Consider the following 19,732-nt stretch of genomic DNA (forward strand, 5'->3'; position numbering starts at 1 on the left):
GACAAATTCAAAAATTTCACGTTTTCACTTTTAAAATTTGCACAAAATTTTGCAAAATTTCACAAAATTTAGTTTTTCACTTCTAGTTTCTACATTTTTCCACCGATTCAACTCGTTCCAACTTTCAACTGTTCATCTTTTGCCTACCTATTCCACACCTTCCCACTTAGCAAAATTTCCAAATTTTCAATTTTGAAATTCACACCAAATTTTCCCAAAATTTAGTTTTTCCCTTCTAATTTCTACATTTTTCAACCGATTCAACCCATTCCAACTTTATTCACTTTGTTCACCTTATGCTTACCATATTCACCCCCTTCACCCCCACTTCCACAATTCAACCCTTGACCCCCACTTCCAGAGTGGCGGCCATCTTGGATTGACCCTGAAGTGCCCCAATGAACCCGGAATGAACTGGAAGTGCCCCAAATCAAACCGGAATTGACCCCAAATGAACCGGAAGTGACCTCAGGTAAACCGGAAGTGACCCCAAATCAAACCGGAAGTGACCCCAAATCAAACCGGAAGTGACCTTTTTCAACCGGAAGTGACCCCAAATAAACCGGAAGTGACCCAAATCAAACCGGAAGTGACCATATTTCAACATTAAGTGCCCTAAATACCTACATTTGCGCTAACTTTTGCAAATTTTGCCCGATTAAACCCATTTTAACATTTTAACCCCAAAAGTGAACCTCCTAAAGCTGTTTTTTTCCTTTTGTTCCAAATTTCAAAAAATTTTGGTGCAATTTTTTTTCTTTTAATTCCCATTCATTCTCTATTAGGATTCAAGATTTGCTCTAACTTCTACATTTTTTAACCGATTCAACTTGTTCCAACTTTGAACTGTTCTTCTTTTGCCTTCCTATTCCACAACTACCCACTTACCAAAAATTCTCTACAATTTTGTTTTTCTAATCTAATTTCTACATTTTTCAACTTATTCAACCCATTCGACCTTTCAACTGTTCATCATTTTCCTACCTATTCCACAACTTCCCACTTACCCAAAATTCCAAATTTTCAATTTTGTTACTCAGACCCAATTTTCCCAAATTTCCTTTTTCCCTTGTAATTTCTACATTTTTCAACCGATTCAACTCTTTTCAACATCATTCTGCAACATTCCCCAAGTATTTATTCAACCTCTTCACCTTCACACGCAATTTCTTCAGGAATTGCAAATTCTAGTTAGTGTGAAGGTGAAGACCTTCACACTATTGTTATTGCTGTCCTTTATTATTATTATTCTACTTATTCCGCTCACTTTTTTGACGCTTAACTCCTTCCACATACTTCAACCGATTCACTCCGTTCCACTTTTCACTTATTCCAAATATTCATGACACGGCTGCTTACATTTTTTTTGTTCGAAAAATTTTCCGTTTTCACAAAATTCACGATTTTGTGGCATTTTTTTCCCCATTCATTCTTAATGGCAGATTCAACATTTCACATTTTTGTTGTTCCAGTTTGAAATTCACTTATTTCAACACATTCAAATCACATTGGGGACATTCCCAAACTTGCCAAATTCAAAAATTTCACGTTTTCACTTTTAAAATTTGCACAAAATTTCACAAAATTTAGTTTTTCACTTCTAGTTTCTACATTTTTCCACCGATTCAACTCGTTCCAACTTTCAACTGTTCATCTTTTGCCTACCTATTCCACACCTTCCCACTTAGCAAAATTTCCAAATTTTCAATTTTGAAATTCACACCAAATTTTCCCAAAATTTAGTTTTTCCCTTCTAATTTCTACATTTTTCAACCGATTCAACCCATTCCAACTTTATTCACTTTGTTCACCTTATGCTTACCATATTCACCCCCTTCACCCCCACTTCCACAATTCAACCCTTGACCCCCACTTCCAGAGTGGCGGCCATCTTGGATTGACCCTGAAGTGCCCCAATGAACCCGGAATGAACTGGAAGTGCCCCAAATCAAACCGGAATTGACCCCAAATGAACCGGAAGTGACCTCAGGTAAACCGGAAGTGACCCCAAATCAAACCGGAAGTGACCCCAAATCAAACCGGAAGTTACCTTTTTCAACCGGAAGTGACCCCAAATAAACCGGAAGTGACCTCAGCTAGACCGGAAGTGCCTCTAATCAAACCGGAAGTGACCCAAATAGACCGGAAGTGACCAAATCAAACCGGAAGTGACCATATTTCAACATTAAGTGCCCTAAATACCTACATTTGCGCTAACTTTTGCAAATTTTGCCCGATTAAACCCATTTCAACATTTTAACCCCAAAAGTGAACTTCCTGAAGCCGTTTTTTTTCCTTTTGTTCCAAATTTCAAAAAATTTTGGCGCAATTTTTTTTCTTTTAATTCCCATTCATTCTCTATTAGGATTCAAGATTTGCTCTAACTTCTACATTTTTTAACCGATTCAACTCGTTCCAACTTTCAACTGTTCCTCTTTTGCCTTCCTATTCCACAACTTCACACTTACCAAAAATTCTCTACAATTTTGTTTTTCTACTCTAATTTCTACATTTTCAACTTATTCAACCCATTCCACCTTTCAACTGTTCATCATTTTCCTACCTATTCCACAACTTCCCACTTACCCAAAATTCCAAATTTTCAATTTTGAAATTCACACCCAATTTTCCCAAATTTCCTTTTTCCCTTGTAATTTCTACATTTTTCAACCGATTCAACTTTTTTCAACATCATTCTGCAGCATTCCCCAAGTATTTATTCAACCTCTTCACCTTCACACGCAATTTCTTCAGGAATTGCAAATTCTAGTTAGTGTGAAGGTGAAGACCTTCACACTATTGTTATTGCTGTCCTTTATTATTATTATTATTATTATTATTATTCTACTTATTCCGCTCACTTTTTTGACGCTTAACTCCTTCCACATACTTCAACCGATTCACTCCGTTCCACTTTTCACTTATTCCAAATATTCATGACACGGCTGCTTACATTTTTTTTGTTCGAAAAATTTTCCGTTTTCACAAAATTCACGATTTTGTGGCATTTTTTTCCCCATTCATTCTTAATGGCAGATTCAACATTTCACATTTTTGTTGTTCCAGTTTGAAATTCACTTATTTCAACACATTCAAATCACATTGGGGACATTCCCAAACTTGCCAAATTCAAAAATTTCACGTTTTCACTTTTAAAATTTGCACAAAATTTCGCAAAATTTCACAAAATTTTGTTTTTCACTTCTAGTTTCTACATTTTTCCACCGATTCAACTCGTTCCAACTTTCAACTGTTCATCTTTTGCCTACCTATTCCACACCTTCCCACTTAGCAAAATTTCCAAATTTTCAATTTTGAAATTCACACCAAATTTTCCCAAAATTTAGTTTTTCCCTTCTAATTTCTACATTTTTCAACCGATTCAACCCATTCCAACTTTATTCACTTTGTTCACCTTATGCTTACCATATTCACCCCCTTCACCCCCACTTCCACAATTCAACCCTTGACCCCCACTTCCAGAGTGGCGGCCATCTTGGATTGACCCTGAAGTGCCCCAATGAACCCGGAATGAACTGGAAGTGCCCCAAATCAAACCGGAATTGACCCCAAATGAACCGGAAGTGACCTCAGGTAAACCGGAAGTGACCCCAAATCAAACCGGAAGTGACCCCAAATCAAACCGGAAGTGACCTTTTTGAACCGGAAGTGACCCCAAATAAACCGGAAGTGACCTCAGCTAGACCGGAAGTGCCTCTAATCAAACCGGAAGTGACCTAAATAGACCGGAAGTGCCTCTAATCAAACCGGAAGTGACCTAAATAGACCGGAAGTGACCCAAATCAAACCGGAAGTGACCCCAAATGAACCGGAAGTGACCTCAGGTAAACCGGAAGTGACCCCAAATCAAACCGGAAGTGACCCCAAATCAAACCGGAAGTGACCTTTTTAAACCGGAAGTGACCTTTTTAAACCGGAAGTGACCCCAAATAAACCGGAAGTGACCTCAGCTGGACCGGAAGTGCCTCTAATCAAACCGGAAGTGACCCAAATCAAACCGGAAATGACCATATTTCAACATTAAGTGCCCTAAATACCTACATTTGCGCTAACTTTTGCAAATTTTGCCTGATTAAACCCATTTCAACATTTTAACCCCAAAAGTGAACCTCCTGAAGCCGTTTTTTTCCTTTTGTTCCAAATTTCAGAAACTTTTGGTGCAATTTTTTTTTCTTTTAATTCCCATTCATTCTCTATTAGGATTCAAGATTTGCTCTAACTTCTACATTTTTTAACCGATTCAACTCGTTCCAACTTTCAACTGTTCCTCTTTTGTCTTCCTATTCCACAACTTCCCACTTACCAAAAATTCTCTACTATTTTGTTTTTCTACTCTAATTTCTACATTTTCAACTTATTCAACCCATTCCACCTTTCAACTGTTCATCATTTTCCTACCTATTCCACAACTTCCCACTTACCCAAAATTCCAAATTTTCAATTTTGAAATTCACACCCAATTTTCCCAAATTTCCTTTTTCCCTTGTAATTTCTACATTTTTCAACCGATTCAACTCTTTTCAACATCATTCTGCAACATTCCCCAAGTATTTATTCAACCTCTTCACCTTCACACGCAATTTCTTCAGGAATTGCAAATTCTAGTTATTATTATTATTCTACTTATTCCGCTCACTTTTTTGACGCTTAACTCCTTCCACATACTTCAACCGATTCACTCCGTTCCACTTTTCACTTATTCCAAATATTCATGACACGGCTGCTTACATTTTTTTTGTTCGAAAAATTTTCCGTTTTCACAAAATTCATGATTTTGTGGCATTTTTTTCCCCATTCATTCTTAATGGCAGATTCAACATTTCACATTTTTGTTGTTCCAGTTTGAAATTCACTTATTTCCACACATTCAAATCACATTGGGGACATTCCCAAACTTGCCAAATTCAAAAATTTCACGTTTTCACTTTTAAAATTTGCACAAAATTTTGCAAAATTTCACAAAATTTAGTTTTTCACTTCTAGTTTCTACATTTTTCCACCGATTCAACTCGTTCCAACTTTCAACTGTTCATCTTTTGCCTACCTATTCCACACCTTCCCACTTAGCAAAATTTCCAAATTTTCAATTTTGAAATTCACACCAAATTTTCCCAAAATTTAGTTTTTCCCTTCTAATTTCTACATTTTTCAACCGATTCAACCCATTCCAACTTTATTCACTTTGTTCACCTTATGCTTACCATATTCACCCCCTTCACCCCCACTTCCACAATTCAACCCTTGACCCCCACTTCCAGAGTGGCGGCCATCTTGGATTGACCCTGAAGTGCCCCAATGAACCCGGAATGAACTGGAAGTGCCCCAAATCAAACCGGAATTGACCCCAAATGAACCGGAAGTGACCTCAGGTAAACCGGAAGTGACCCCAAATCAAACCGGAAGTGACCCCAAATCAAACCGGAAGTGACCTTTTTAAACCGGAAGTGACCCCAAATAAACCGGAAGTGACCTCAGCTAGACCGGAAGTGCCTCTAATCAAACCGGAAGTGACCTAAATAGACCGGAAGTGCCTCTAATCAAACCGGAAGTGACCTAAATAGACCGGAAGTGACCCAAATCAAACCGGAAGTGACCCCAAATGAACCGGAAATGACCTCAGGTAAACCGGAAGTGACCCCAAATCAAACCGGAAGTGACCTTTTTAAACCGGAAGTGACCTTTTTGAACCGGAAGTGACCACAAATAAACCGGAAGTGACCTCAGCTAGACCGGAAGTGCCTCTATTCAAACCGGAAGTGACTCAAATAGACCGGAAGTGACCCAAATCAAACCGGAAGTGACCATATTTCAACATTAAGTGCCCAAAATACCTACATTTGCGCTAACTTTTGCAAATTTTGACCGATTAAACCCGTTTCTACATTTTAACCCCAAAAGTGAACCGCAATTTCTTCAGGAATTGCAAATTCTAGTTATTATTCTACTTATTCCGCTCATTTTTTTGTCCGTTAACTACTTCCACATACTTCAACCGATTCACTCTGTTTCACTTTTCACTTATTCCAAATATTCATGACACGGGTGCTTACATTTTTTTTGTTCAAAACATTTTCCGTTTTCACAAAATTCACGATTTTATGGCAAATTTTTCCCCATTCATTTTTAATGGCAGATTCAACATTTCACATTTTTGTTGTTCCAGTTTGAAATTCACTTATTTCAGCACATTCAAATCACATTGGGGACATTCCCAAACTTGCCAAATTCAAAAATTTCACGTTTTCACTTTTAAAATTTGCACAAAATTTCGCAAAATTTAGTTTTTCACTTCTAATTTCTACATTTTTCCACCGATTCAACTCGTTCCAACTTTCAACTGTTCATCTTTTGCCTACCTATTCCACACCTTCCCACTTACCAAAATTTCCAAATTTTCAATTTTGAAATTCACACCAAATTTTCCAAAAATTTAGTTTTTCCCTTCTAATTTCTACATTTTTTAACCGATTCAACCCATTCCAACTTTATTCACTTTGTTCACCTTATGCTTACCATATTCACCCCCTTCACCCCCACTTCCACTATGCTTTCACAATTCAACCCTTGACCCCCACTTCCAGTGTGGCGGCCATCTTGGATTGACCCAGAAGTGCCCCAAAATGAACACAAAGTGAACCGGAAGTGCCCCAAAACAAACAGGAAGGGCCCCAAAATTAACAGGAAGTGACCCAATATGACCAGGAAGTGAACCGGAATTGACCCAATTTTAACAAGTGAACCGGAAGTGCCCCAAATCAAACCGGAAGTGCCCCAAATCAAATGGGAAGTGGCCCAAATCAAACCGGAAGTGACCCAAATCAAACCGGAAGTGACCCCAAATAAACCGGAAGTTACCTCAGCTAAATCGGAAGTGCACTAAATTAAACCGGAAGTGCCCCAAATAAACCGGAATTGACCTTATTTCAACAAGTGCCTTAAATGAAACCAGAAGTGACCTAATATAACATTTGCCCTAACTTTTACAATTTTTGTCCGATTCAACCCGTTTCAACTTTTGAACTCCAAAGTGAACCGAACCTCTTGAACCTGTAGTTTTCGTTTTGTTCCAAATTAAAAGAAAAATTTGGCGCAATTTTTTTTTTTTTAATTCCCATCCATGGTCTTCGCCTTCACACGCAGTTTCTCCAGAAATTGCATTTTCTAGTTGCTATGTGTAATTATCTGCAGTATTCATTAAGAAGTTGTCGTTTTTTGGCTGTGGAACGAATTAAACAAATTACAGTGTGTTCATATGGGAATATTTGATCCAACATACACCTATTTCAATATACATCCCGGAACGAATTAGATTTGTATGTAGAGGTTTGACTGTAGTCTCATTACTGTTGGTGACCATTTTTCCATACCACTGCACTTTAAAGTGCTCAAAGACTCTCTGCATCATTTTCACCAATAGCCTTCAAACCTATTCTTCAACTGCAGGTTTCCTGGATGGTTTTGCAGGTTTCCTGCATTCCAGAAAGCAGGTTCAACATACTCTGAGTCTATCCCTGAACTCTGAGATGGGAGACTCTGAGTATTAAAAAGCCATCATCAATGAAGCCCCGATACCACGAATCACCATGACAACTGAGGAAAAACAGATCACCTTATTTTACCACAATGGAGTTGGAGGTCCTTATGCAAGTCTACGGCGAGTACCAACGTAATTTTCGCTACAAATCTCATACGGCTGCAGCAGTCATGGGAGGAATTTGCTGCCCATTGCGCAAGTTTGAATGTACTATTTCATTGATGTAACGTCTAACCATAAGATCGTAGCATAGCCTATAGTTATGAATTTAAGTAGTAATGAAATCTGATTTTCATTTAGGTGCAATCCAACAGTAGAAAGAAAGGACTTGGAAACAGCTTAAAATGAAACGTAAAAACATTAGTCAAAAAAGTAAGGGACGTTTTGCTAGGCTGTGATTGCACCTCACTTTGATTTTAATTTAATTATTTAATGGACTCATGCTATTAAACAAGGTCAATATTAATTTAAACTAAAATATTAATTCAGTGGCTACTTCAAATAATTTAAACCCCAAAGAAAATGTTTTCCAAGGTCCTCTCAGTTAATTTTACACTTCATGGATTAACACTTGACACAATTGCATTTATGTTTTATACCTATTGTGGTAATTCAAAATGTGACGCTGTAGCCTACACCAACACTCATTAAAATACTGAGTTCTGCTCAGCCAACAGAAGAAAAGTAATGCGCTGCATCCCCGATATTCTCTCTCTCTCTCTCTCTCTAGTTCATTTTTTAACGAATCACTCCCAGGTTCTTAATTTGCACCATAGCAACACGTTTAACAACAGAAAATTCTTGTGTTCTGGTAATCTTGGAAGACGACGTCATTTCAAGACGAGTCTCCAGTCAGCCATTGTCCTGTATTGTTGATTGTCCCTGTACACTGTTCTTTGCCACTGTTATTGCGTTATTCGGCAAAATGTGACACACAAATATTATTCGGCACTGTATGACAATGCATTGATTGCTCACATTTACTGGCTTTGTATACTTTTTCTGTTGAGGTCTGCCATTGTTTTATTTTTTCAATTGTGTCACAGTGTCAACAGGTTTGCCGCTCGCCAGAACCTCAAAAACACTATTTTGTCAAATTATTAAATATTTGCCGGTGTATAGGTCGACTCGGTGTATAAGTCGACCCCCTAAAATTCGACGGAAATTTACGATTTTATGATATATCCTTTGTATAAGTCGAGCTCAATTGTTAAGTCAAGTCAAGTCAAGTTTATTTGTATAGCCCTAAATCACAAACAGTCTCAAAGGGCTTCACATAGCCAAAATTGACAATTATTCTCAAAGCATCCCCTGATCATAAGCTCCCAAAAGGGCAAGGAAAAACTCAAAAAAACCCTACCAGGGGAAAATGAGAAACCTTGAGAAGGGACCACAGATGGAAGGATCCCCCTTTCAGGATCACCAGGTTATAATGGATGCAGAGAGTACACAAGTAATACATAATATGAAAATCAATGAAAAAAAAAAAAGGATGTCGGAGGTGCCCTCGATTGTCCTGGCAGTGTCCTCCCTGATCAACAACCAGTGTCGAAGGGTATGCCACAAATTCCGAAGATGTCCTTGATCAAAAGGTTGGCTGTCTCCAGGAGGAAAGCAACAGCAGTGTGATGAAATAAGTCACCTTGGTGAAACGATCCACCACATTAAGACTAATTGAATTTTGAGACTGAGGGTGGAACGGGATGGGAAGTGGACAATGCTGACCAGAAGGAGGACAATGCATCTTATTATGAGCACAAACAGAGCATGCAAGAGATAAATTCTGTCCACCAGAACCTTGGGTAATCAGAAAATAGTCCAATTGATTCCCAACATGCACAGCATATTGGCAGATATGTATTTTATTTATTTTGGGCAATTAAACAAGCAAGCCTTAATGTATGAACACAGTTTTGCAAAGAGACATCAAACATGGCCGAAAACTCAAAACAACTATGGAAAAGCAGACAGTCGCAATTTGCTATCATTATCACGGGTCTCGGGAGTGCAATTAGAGTTCATGTGACATTTCTTAAAAACAAGACCGATAGTCACGCTCCCAAAAATTGTATACGACACAATCTGTTTTTAGTCATAATCCCGAAGGAAAGTCAACTCTGCGTGCTTAGTTTTTGTGAACTCGTCATCCCTGGACCCTTACGTTATTACTCGATATGTTTACAACTCTTGCAAATTACAGTTGACAGCATGACAAATACGTCCGTACGATCACTGTGAATTACACACATTTAATTGAGTTAAAATCGTTGACTGAACAAGCCTTACCTGGCTGCTGTGGTGGACGATGAATAGCATGCGCACCCGCGCGTGTACGTTTCACTATCACATGTCAGGCCACAGCGTCATCATGCGTAGTGCAGCCTGTTCCAGAGTTGACTCAGGCGACACACTATGCAAAAGTACGGCGAGTGTGTTTCTAGGTGGAATTTATATCGGTAGGGCAATTTACGCGAGTAGGGAGAGGAAAAGATATGTGCATATAGTACATCAGTTTGTCAGAGTTCAATTTAAAAAAATTATTGATTGAACAGGTCTGAACACAATCAAGCTTGGGTGTGGTCGGTGAAAAGGAATCCATATCCCACCTCCCTACTACCATATCCAGAATAATACCCAGGCCATCATAGCGAACCATTCAAGGTAAAACGCAAGTTTTTCCTGAGCCGAATTCACTAGATAATCCAATTTACTTGCTTTGCTTGTGTGTAGTCTCATATCTAATTTTACTTCATACACTGATTTACTAACTCAGTGGCTCTCTCTTGTTCGGTCATGTACCACCTGTGAAATGTTATTTTCAGCCAAGCACACCCCAACCAGCACAAAGCATTTTGCATGGGGGGAAAAACAATGCTGTGTATCAGTGTCTGGAATTCTCTCCTTTTTTACTGCCATCTCTAGAACTATTTGCATATAAAGGGAAGTAACTAAAAGAAAAATTAATTAAATTGTAATTACTGTAAGTGTGTACATAAAAATACATCTGAACATAAAGTGTCCTTTGTATAGTGTGCATGTGTTTGTCCCCTTCCTAATTCATTCCTTAGCATCTTTGTCACACCTAAATGTTTTCCAATCATCAAAACAAATTTATATAGTAGTCCAAGACAAGTAAACAAAAGTTTTAGAGTTAAGGTTATTATTCAGGGAGGACAAAAAAGGCCCTGTGAAAAAAGTGATTACAGCTCCTAAACCTATAGGAATTTGGACTCAGCCTCATTGTCAGGTTTCAAAGTCAAAGTCTCCTTTATTGTCAATTCCTCCGCATGTCAAGACACACAAAGAGATCGAAATTACGTTTCTCACTATCCCAGGGTGACAAGACACAACGCACATACAAGTAAACAACACAGGAAAAATAACACAAGTCAACATCAATGAACAATAAGCGTGATAGCACGCTAGCCTCTCCCGATGCACAGCAGAAACAGGTGTTGTGCTCGATTTGGTTCCCCCGTGAGATTTTGTTCCCCCTGCCGCGGGATATTAATTTATATTAATTTGCTTTGAAAATACCTGAGTAATAAAATGGATGGATGAATGATGATCACCTTGTAGCATGTAACGGTACCCAAGAGGAGTTTCTTTGCATCGAAGTTTATGCAAAGAGCTCACGTAATTATATCGTTGCTTTTTGGTGAAATAAATGAGTGTTCCGTCTGTACGACTGGTCTTTGAATGCACCCCGCTTCAATGGCAGAACGCGGATGAATTTAAAGACATCAAATGAGAATAATCCGTTATAAAAATTAAAATTGACTGACGCAAACGTGAATTCTTCATGTTTTTATTGAAAACAACATAGTGCTGACGCCGTACGACGCAGTACGGCATCGGTTTTTTGCTTTCCAAACAAGGCGTGCGCGCTCCCGCGGCAGGGGGAACAAAATCTCACGGGGGAACCAAATCGAGCACAACACCTGCTAAGACAAACCCGTTACCGGGAAGCCGGGGGCACCTTAATGAAAGAGGTGCGTTTGACAGTACCGAAAGTATTTGTTCTTGTTAGAAAAGTTCCTATGTTGATGTTGAAAATCAATTTATATTTTGTGTTGAATGTTGAGTTAGAGGCGGCTCGGTGGGGCACTGGGTAGCACGTCCGCCTCACAGTTAGGAGGGTGCGGGTTCGATTCCACCTCCGGCCCTCCCTGTGCGGAGTTTGCATGTTCTCCCCGAGCCCGCGTGGGTTTTCTCCGGGCACTCCGGTTTCCTCCCACATCCCCAAAACATGCTTGGTAGGCCGATTGATCACTCCAAATTGTCCCTAGGTGTGAGCGGTTGTCTCTGTGTGCCCTGCGATTGGCTGGCAACCGGTTCAGGGTGTCCCCCGCCTACTGCCCGATGCCGGCTGGGATAGGCTCCAGCACGCCCGCGATCCCCGTGGGGACTAAGCGGTTCAGAAAATGGATGGATGGATGTTGAGTTAGAAAGTTACGTCACCACGCCTTAAGGTTCACGTGAGTTACATCAGCTTATCGCGATTGTTGCAGTCCCCGCGCAGTGGTAAGTCACAGACGGCGGGAGTGGCTGGTATCAACTGAGCGTGTTGCTGTGATCGTGTGCGTATTTGCCAAAAAGTGAGTTTATACATTTAAGTGTTACTCCTGTTTTCTGTTGTGCTGTTTGTCTGATCGCAGATTGTTTCGTGTGTGCACCGTTTGGTTGGTAGCTTCGGCGCGCTCCTTTAAGTTGTCCTCACATCATACGAGGTAGCCGTTACATAGCTCCACGGCGGCTAACGGTCGCCAGCAAGTGTGTTTTCTTGTCTCGATTTGGTGTGTTGTCTAGAGTATTTCATTTATGTTTATTTAGTATGGCGGAACTGTTACGCGCAGTTAGTTATATGATGTGTGCCGTCTATTAGTATTGTGTGACGTCGAAAGTTGAGCATTAACTTGCTGTATTTGTCTGTTGCAGAACCACACACACACTGCCACATATAACACCCCCCCCACACACACACACACAACACACACACTTTATACCATAATCACACACACAAGAATCACATTCACACACCCAAAGACTCACCCATGAACCCTACACACACCTGCTCTCACATCCTTACGACAAAACGTATACCTTTGCCTGTATGCCCCTATGATCCAGTAAAGCAATCAAAACCTGTGTTCTGACCGACACCCTGGGGCGAAAAGAGCATTAACATCCGAGCCAATCCCCTATACAGTCCTCAGGCTCTCCAACATTGTGGTCCTTAAAGCCGGATGCTCTCTTTACCCTCAGACGATGTGGAGTGGGAAGACCGTGTGACGAGACCCAGGCGTCAGACACGCCCCCCCAGCTCATCTCGACAACTACCGAGTTAGCTACGTAGGGCACAGGCAACCAGATAGGCATGGGTACGAAGAGAAGTGGCCTTCTCACCAGGAGGCAGTGGCCGAGATGACCCCCCTCGTTTCACCCACTCTCCCTATACTGACCATCACAGGTGGGATGCTGACCTCCAGGAGGCGGACCTGTATCACCCAGAGCGGCAGAGCTACAGTCTGGAAACCCACCTAGCCCACCGGCAGTATTCAGAGAGAGGGCCCAGGGAGGAAGTCCGAGAAACACCCTCACCTCATCTAGCACCTCACGCCCGCGTCTTGAGAGCAGAAATATGAGATATAAGAAAGGAGAGTAGCATGTTACAACAGTCGCAGCGCTATTATACTGACTGTCTGCTGTATGCACAATTGCACCATTTCCACCAAGTTGCTCTTATTTATTCATTGCTCTTGTTTATTCATTGTATGTGCCTTCTTATTTTTACATTTTGTATTGTTTACTTGAATGTGTAATATGTCTTGTCACCGTGGGATAGTAGGAAACGCAATTTCGATCTCTTTATATGTCTTGACATGTGAAGAAATTGACAATAAAGCAGACTTTACTTTTCATCCACGCCGATGTCACCGCATTCAGGGACGTTCAAGCCGAGATGCGAAGGCTAATCGACACAGTACTTAGCCTTCAACAGGCTATGCCACAAATCGTCAGCCAACAAGAACCATATTCAGCCCGCCTTGAGGAGGGTGAGGAAGAGGATTGGCCCGACACCGTCGACCAAGACAACCTGCTGCCTCTGGCACCAGCAGTGACAGAATAGATGAGCTAATCTCCAAGTTACAGCGGATGAAGAGTCAAGCATCCAGCAATGGCGTCATGTCACCAGCGAAGCCCTTCCAACCAAGCCTGTCTTCCGCCTCTACAGCGCTTCCAGTCCCCAGTGCAGACTCTACCTCAGAGACCAGAGTACCAGCTCCCGCCAAGCAAGGCTACACCCTACGCTGCTGCTTGCGCAGTTCAGCAGCCTTCAAACTTTCATCAGCCTGCCTATGCACAGCCTCTACCTCCTAGACTTGCTTCCTATGCAGCAACCAGTAACCCTCAGTAGTTCGCTCAACCACTAGCTGTTGCACAGCGGGCTTCAAGGACGCCAGGACAAGCCTGGCAGGGCCCAGCCACCTTTCCCTGTGATTCAGCCGTCACAACCGAGCAGAGCTACAGGGGGCCGCGCCCAACCATACCTCACTTCAGCCGCCGAGATCCATGTGAGTTTGCACGTTTGAAGATGGCCGTGGAGAACCTTCTGCCAGAAGAAGCCACCTGTTGGAGCCTAGTTAATTCCATATATTTATTGTATTAATCATTATTATTTGTGGTCTGGCCTATGAATTATTTCTGTTCTATATGTGAAGCCAGATAGGGCCAGTGCCAGTCAGGTCTCCTCCTCCTTTGCTGCCACCTCCTACCTATAATGAGGGAGTTAGGACAGGTGTGTTTTCCTTTTGGCTTTTCTTGGTTTTGATGGAGGAGTAATGATAGTTTTTTCAACCACTAAGATCACTAATATCATTACTAGATTATGTTTTATTTTTCTTGTATGAAAGTCAACCCAGAGATTTATGTTTAATGTAAATAAATACCTTTTTTGGATTGGAGAACTATCTCCGCGAGTGCTTTTTGGTTTAGTGGGTTTAAGACCTCCTCCTTACAAGCTACTCAATTTTACTACAATTTTTGGAATACAAGAGTAGCCAGAACACCACCGAACTCTTCAAGTACCAGATTCTGGTTGATCACCTTAAAGTCGAGGAGACTAAGTTGATCGCCGATTCCTACCTCAACTCACCTAGGCCCTACACGAACACCATGTTCGCTGTCAACAAGAAATTTGGTCAGCCACACCAACTAGCTCTCAAGAAGATCGCCAGCGTCCTTGACCCCCCTGACGTTCGCCGTGGTGATACCACAGCCTTCGAGTGGTTCGCCCTTTATGTCCAGTCGTTGGTTGGGCTCCTAAAGACACTGGGCGCTGATGGTGAAGCTAAACTTCGCTGTGGGTCCCACGTGGTGCGACTCCACAGCAAACTACCGCCAGAGCAGCGTGCAGACTTCCGTCGGTGCACCTTCCAACAGGCAGGCACTACGCCTAACCTGCTTGACCTGGCTCAGTGGCTGAAATATGAATCATGATGTCAAGACTTCAATGGGCTGACCGCATCTAGAGGGCTGAGAGAGAGGCATGCACCTAAGTCTGAGAGCCACCAAGGACAGCGGACTGTCACTGTTCTCCATGGCTCCAAGAGCCTAGAGGACACAGAGCACCCAGAGAGACCTGAAGAGTAAAGGGGGGAGAGCCAGACCCTACTGCCCTTTCTGCGAGAATGAAGAGCACTTCCTCAGTCAGTGTACGGAAGTCACCAAGTTGAGCAGGGAAGCACTCGTCGACTGGATAAAGGCCAATAAAAGGTGCTGGTGCTGTGCAGGACCCCACCAAGCAGCTCAGTGCGACCTGAAGAAGCTTTGCGGTCTGTGCTAAGGTAAACATCTACAGGTCCTTCACGACAGGCGGCCTAGACCTTCAAACCGCAACAACAGTCAACAGGCGAGCCCCACAACTGAGGTACTATACGTCGACCGCCTACCAGAAGGCAACAGAGTCCTGCTAAAAGTCGTCCAGGTCATTCTTCGCCATGACAACTGTACCCTGACAACCTATGCCATCCTGGACGACGGCTCAGAAAGAACAATGCTGCTCTCAGCAGCTGCCCAAGAGCTTGGTATGCGAGGAGTGAGGGACAACCTTCCACTGCGGACCATCCGGCAGGATGTCCAGACAGTGGGTCTGCTGTATCCTTCCGCATCTCCCTGGCTGCTGACCCAAAGACCAGCTTCAAAGTCTCCAAGGCCTTCACAGCAGCACGGCTTGGCCTGGCAGACCAGTCCTACCCGACAAACCAACTCCAGAAGAGGTACCCTCACCTTATTGGACCACCAATAAGGACTTTCTACAACATCAGACCATTGGTGCTATTAGGCTCCGATCACCTACATCTGATTACCGCCATCGAACCAATCAGACTTGGCAGTCCAGGCGGACCAGCTGCTATCCGTACCCGACTGGGTTGGGCCCTGCAGGGTCCAGAAAAGTTCCTCCAGAACAATTTGGGTCCCCATCAGTGTCTGGTGACATCCGTCCTCCCGAACAATTCTGAACTGCTCAAGCACGTGGAACGACTTTGGCAACTGACACTCTTCCCTACCGGAATGAGAAGATAGTAACAAGGTCAAAACAAGATCAAGCTGCCGTGGCCCTCCTCGAAGAGAAGATCACCCGCGTAAATGTAGCTGGGGTCCTTCGCTACGCCACACCTCTCCTGCGTAAAGGAGACACGCCTATCCTCCGTGCCCCGAAAGAAGCCGTCATTCCGAGCCTGTGAAGCACCAAACGGCGACTGGCGAAAGATCTAGAGCGTGCTAAGGCCTACAGCACCGAAATCCTGAAGTTGGTGGATGCAGGGTCCGTCTCCAAGCTAAGCCAAGAAATCGAACAAGAAGGAGAAGTGTGGTACATCCCGCACCACATGGTGAGCCATCGCGGCAAGAACAGAATTGTTTTCAATTGCTCTTATCGGTACCAAGGCCAGAGCCTAAACGATTCATTACTGCCGGGGCCCACGCTTGGAGCATCACTTTTGGGAGTGTTGCTGCGCTTCCGGGAACATGCAGTTGCCCTTGGCGCAGATATTCCACCAAGTTCACCTCCTTCTAGCAGACCGGTCCCTACTTCGGTTTGTCTGGCGTGACCTGACCAAAGATGGCCCTCCAGAGTTCTACGAGTGGCAGGTCCTCCTATTCGGGACCACCTGGAGTCCCTGCTGCGCTACATTCGCTCTACAGCTGCATGTAGTCGGACATAGCCAGCCAGAAGACGATGTGAGATCCTCCATCAAGAGATGTTTCGACGTAGATAACCTGCTACAGAGCGTCTCTACCACCGAAGAAGCGAGCTGTCTGGTAGACGGGCTAAGGGAGGTCCTATCTGCTGGAGGATTCGACCCACGCCAGTGGGCAAGTAACGTGCCCAGCGTCGTCGAACACCTACCCAAGGAGGCCAGATCTGACAGCCTTGAGCTCTGGCTCACCCACAGCGGAGCAGACTCCACCGAATCCACCCTAGGACTCAGCTGGCACTGTCAAACAGACACCATCAGCTACAAGCACCGACCCATTGAGTACGGTACGCCAACTATTGGGAATATCTACCGGGTCCTAGCCAGCCAGTACGACCCCTTAGGATTCCTTATTCCCTACATCACATGAGCCAAGATCCTCGTTCAACGCCTTTGGGAGAAACACAGCGAATGGGACGATCCGCTCCTCTCCGAGGACCTCCTTCATGCATGGAACAGCTGGGAGGATGAGCTAACGTTCTTGCCCAAGTCAACCTACCTAGAGCATACCATCCTGCTGCAGACGAGGCGAGCGTCATACATGAACTGCACGTGTTCTCGGATGCTTCAGACCAAGCCTACGGCTCAGTGACATACTTGAGAACCAGCGATCGTCAAGGCCAAGTCCATCTGTCCTTCATCCTTGCCCGCTCAAGAGTTGCCCATATACGTTGCCTCTCCATTCCCAGACTGGAACTGTGCGGAGCCGTCACAGGAGCCCAACTAGCTAAGCTCGTCGAGAAGGAGCTCACACTGAAGATTGCCCAGACTGTCCTGTGGACTGACTCCTCAACAGTTCTGACGTGGCTGTAGTCCGAATCCTGACGCTTCAAGATCTTCGTTGGCATGAGAGTGGCGGAGATACAAGAACTCACCAGCCCTGACTCCTGGCGCTACGTAAATTCAGAGAGAAATCCCGCAGATGACATCACAAGAGGTAAGCAACTGTATGACCTTGTGAAGCCCAACAGGTGGAGCCAAGAGGCCGCATTCCTTCTCCAACCTCCTGAAGAATGGCCAGTCAGACCCAGCACTGACCCCGCAGATGACGCCTCTGAACTGAGAAAGTCCGTCTTTTGTGGTGTTACCAAAGTCACGGCCAATGCAGCAGATACCCAGCAGCATGACACTTGGCAAGACCTGCTGCATGCTACAATCCAGGAGCTGCACGGGGCGGCAGATCAGAGCAGAAAACCCACCGCTGAAGATTACCGTAAAGCAGAGATCCTTATCTTCAAGTGATCCCAGCGTGAGAGCTTCCCCGACGAGCTGAGACACTTGACAGCTGGTAGCCCTGTCCCGTTGAACACTAGATTGCTCACCTTGTCCCCCGAGATGGACCAAGAGGAGCTCATTTGCGTCGGAGGTCGGCTCCGCCATGCTGAAGATCTTAACCAAACAGCGGTACACCCCATAGTGTTGGACCGGAGCCAACCCCCTATACAGTCCTCAGGCTCCCCAACATTTCTTGTGACAACACTAGCTGGAACCTATGCCAGATGACTACGGCGGGGGACACCCTCAACCAATCGCAGGCACACATAAACAAATAACCATACACACTTCAATCACACCTATGTGCAATTTGGAGTGGTCAATTGGCGTACCATGAATGTCTTGGGATTGCCGGAGGAAACCCACGTAGACACGGGGAAAACCTGCAAACCACACAGGAAGGCCAGAGCCGGATTCAAATCCACAACCTCCGCTCTATGAGGCAGATTCAAGATTGAAGAATTTTTATTCGCCATGTTTGGGCGTGCCAAACAAGGAATTTGACTTCAGTACATCACAGCCTCTGTTCAACATTTAGGTGACTAACAACACTCAGGACGTGTGAAAAATGACAAATATTCTCAGACATGTGCTATTTAGTCCATCACCTTGCCACCCTTTTTGATGATTAGTTTTTATTTATTTACAAAAATACCTATTGGTAGGTAACTATTGAGGACCATTGACAGGTAATTGGAGGGAATGATTCTATATTTATTTACAGCTCCACACTATATATAAAATCAAGAGCAATCCCATTTTGGAGTTAATTAATTTTTTTGGGTTTTTGATTCTTCCAAAGGACTATAGCAGTGAAGGCCCCTGTGGAGGAGAAAGATACGGCATTCATTAATTTATTCTAAGTTTTTAAATAAAAAAATGACACTGAAATTATTTTATCATATGAGAAAGTGAATGAGGCGTGTGGCAATATGCAGTGGGGAGATTTAGCACCAGGCTTACCAATACAAAGGAGCAGTAGTACAGCTGCGATACCAGGCAGAATGACTGAGTATTCCCGTGGTAGAAAGTACTTGTGTAGCACATGATCAGTGTCCATGAAAGGCTGGGAAGTGGCAAGATACAAAACATTTAATTTGAAAACCTGAGACGAATCACAGACAACACATTTGAGTTGAGACAACAAATTAGAGCTAGCAGGCAGGTAACAAGGAGAACTAGTCAGACCACGATTATGCCACCAATTTATCTATGGAGGGAGCTTCTTTAGCTTGGAAGCTAATAATCTGTTTTAGAGCTTGTTTTGCTAGCGTCATGCTAGACGGGATTAAAATATTTTGAGATAAAGTTGCTCAAAATGAAACTATTTATACATTGCGTTATTTATCCCATTGCGTCCATTGAAACTCACAATTTAGATCCGTTGTCACGAGGGAAATGGAACACTAAACTATTACAGATACAAATCGTTAATCACACATTCTGAGAGTTGTTTTAGGACATACACAGCTTTCGTTGAAGTAGAATTTAAGCATCCCAACGTACCAGAACAATGACCCAGATAGAATAGTAAGTAAATAGCATGAGGCTGAAGACGATAAGACTCATGCCTGCTGCTTGATCCACTCCAGTAGCCTGGGAACAAAGTAAAAAAGAAAAAAAACTGACTCATTAATGGTTT

General features: G+C 43.2%; 2 protein-coding genes across 4 annotated transcripts in view; both read right to left on the bottom strand.

Moving 5' to 3' along the window:
* pip5kl1 (phosphatidylinositol-4-phosphate 5-kinase-like 1) overlaps window positions 1-18,566 on the bottom strand; it is a 55,767-nt gene extending 37,201 nt beyond the window's left edge. The window contains exon 1 of one of the 2 annotated variants that reach the window (XM_068652830.1): window positions 18,423-18,566. In XM_068652830.1, the coding sequence (XP_068508931.1) occupies window positions 18,423-18,566 (144 nt within the window). Of the gene's footprint in view, window positions 1-9,841; window positions 9,981-18,422 lie in introns of those variants that run through there. The other variant, XM_068652831.1, reaches the window with a different exon arrangement.
* The window catches only part of dpm2 (dolichyl-phosphate mannosyltransferase subunit 2, regulatory), a 258,461-nt gene continuing 247,499 nt past the window's right edge, over window positions 8,771-19,732 (bottom strand). For both annotated transcript variants that reach the window (XM_068652832.1, XM_049738601.2), the window contains 3 exons: window positions 19,597-19,686; window positions 19,054-19,156; window positions 8,771-18,912 (listed from right to left, as the gene is read on the bottom strand). In XM_068652832.1, the coding sequence (XP_068508933.1) occupies window positions 18,857-18,912; window positions 19,054-19,156; window positions 19,597-19,686 (249 nt within the window). In that variant the 3' untranslated portion in view covers window positions 8,771-18,856. The remainder of the gene's footprint in view (window positions 18,913-19,053; window positions 19,157-19,596; window positions 19,687-19,732) is intronic.

This window comes from Syngnathus scovelli, chromosome 13 (assembly GCF_024217435.2).
Source record: "Syngnathus scovelli strain Florida chromosome 13, RoL_Ssco_1.2, whole genome shotgun sequence".
NCBI classification, from domain to species: domain Eukaryota; kingdom Metazoa; phylum Chordata; class Actinopteri; order Syngnathiformes; family Syngnathidae; genus Syngnathus; species Syngnathus scovelli.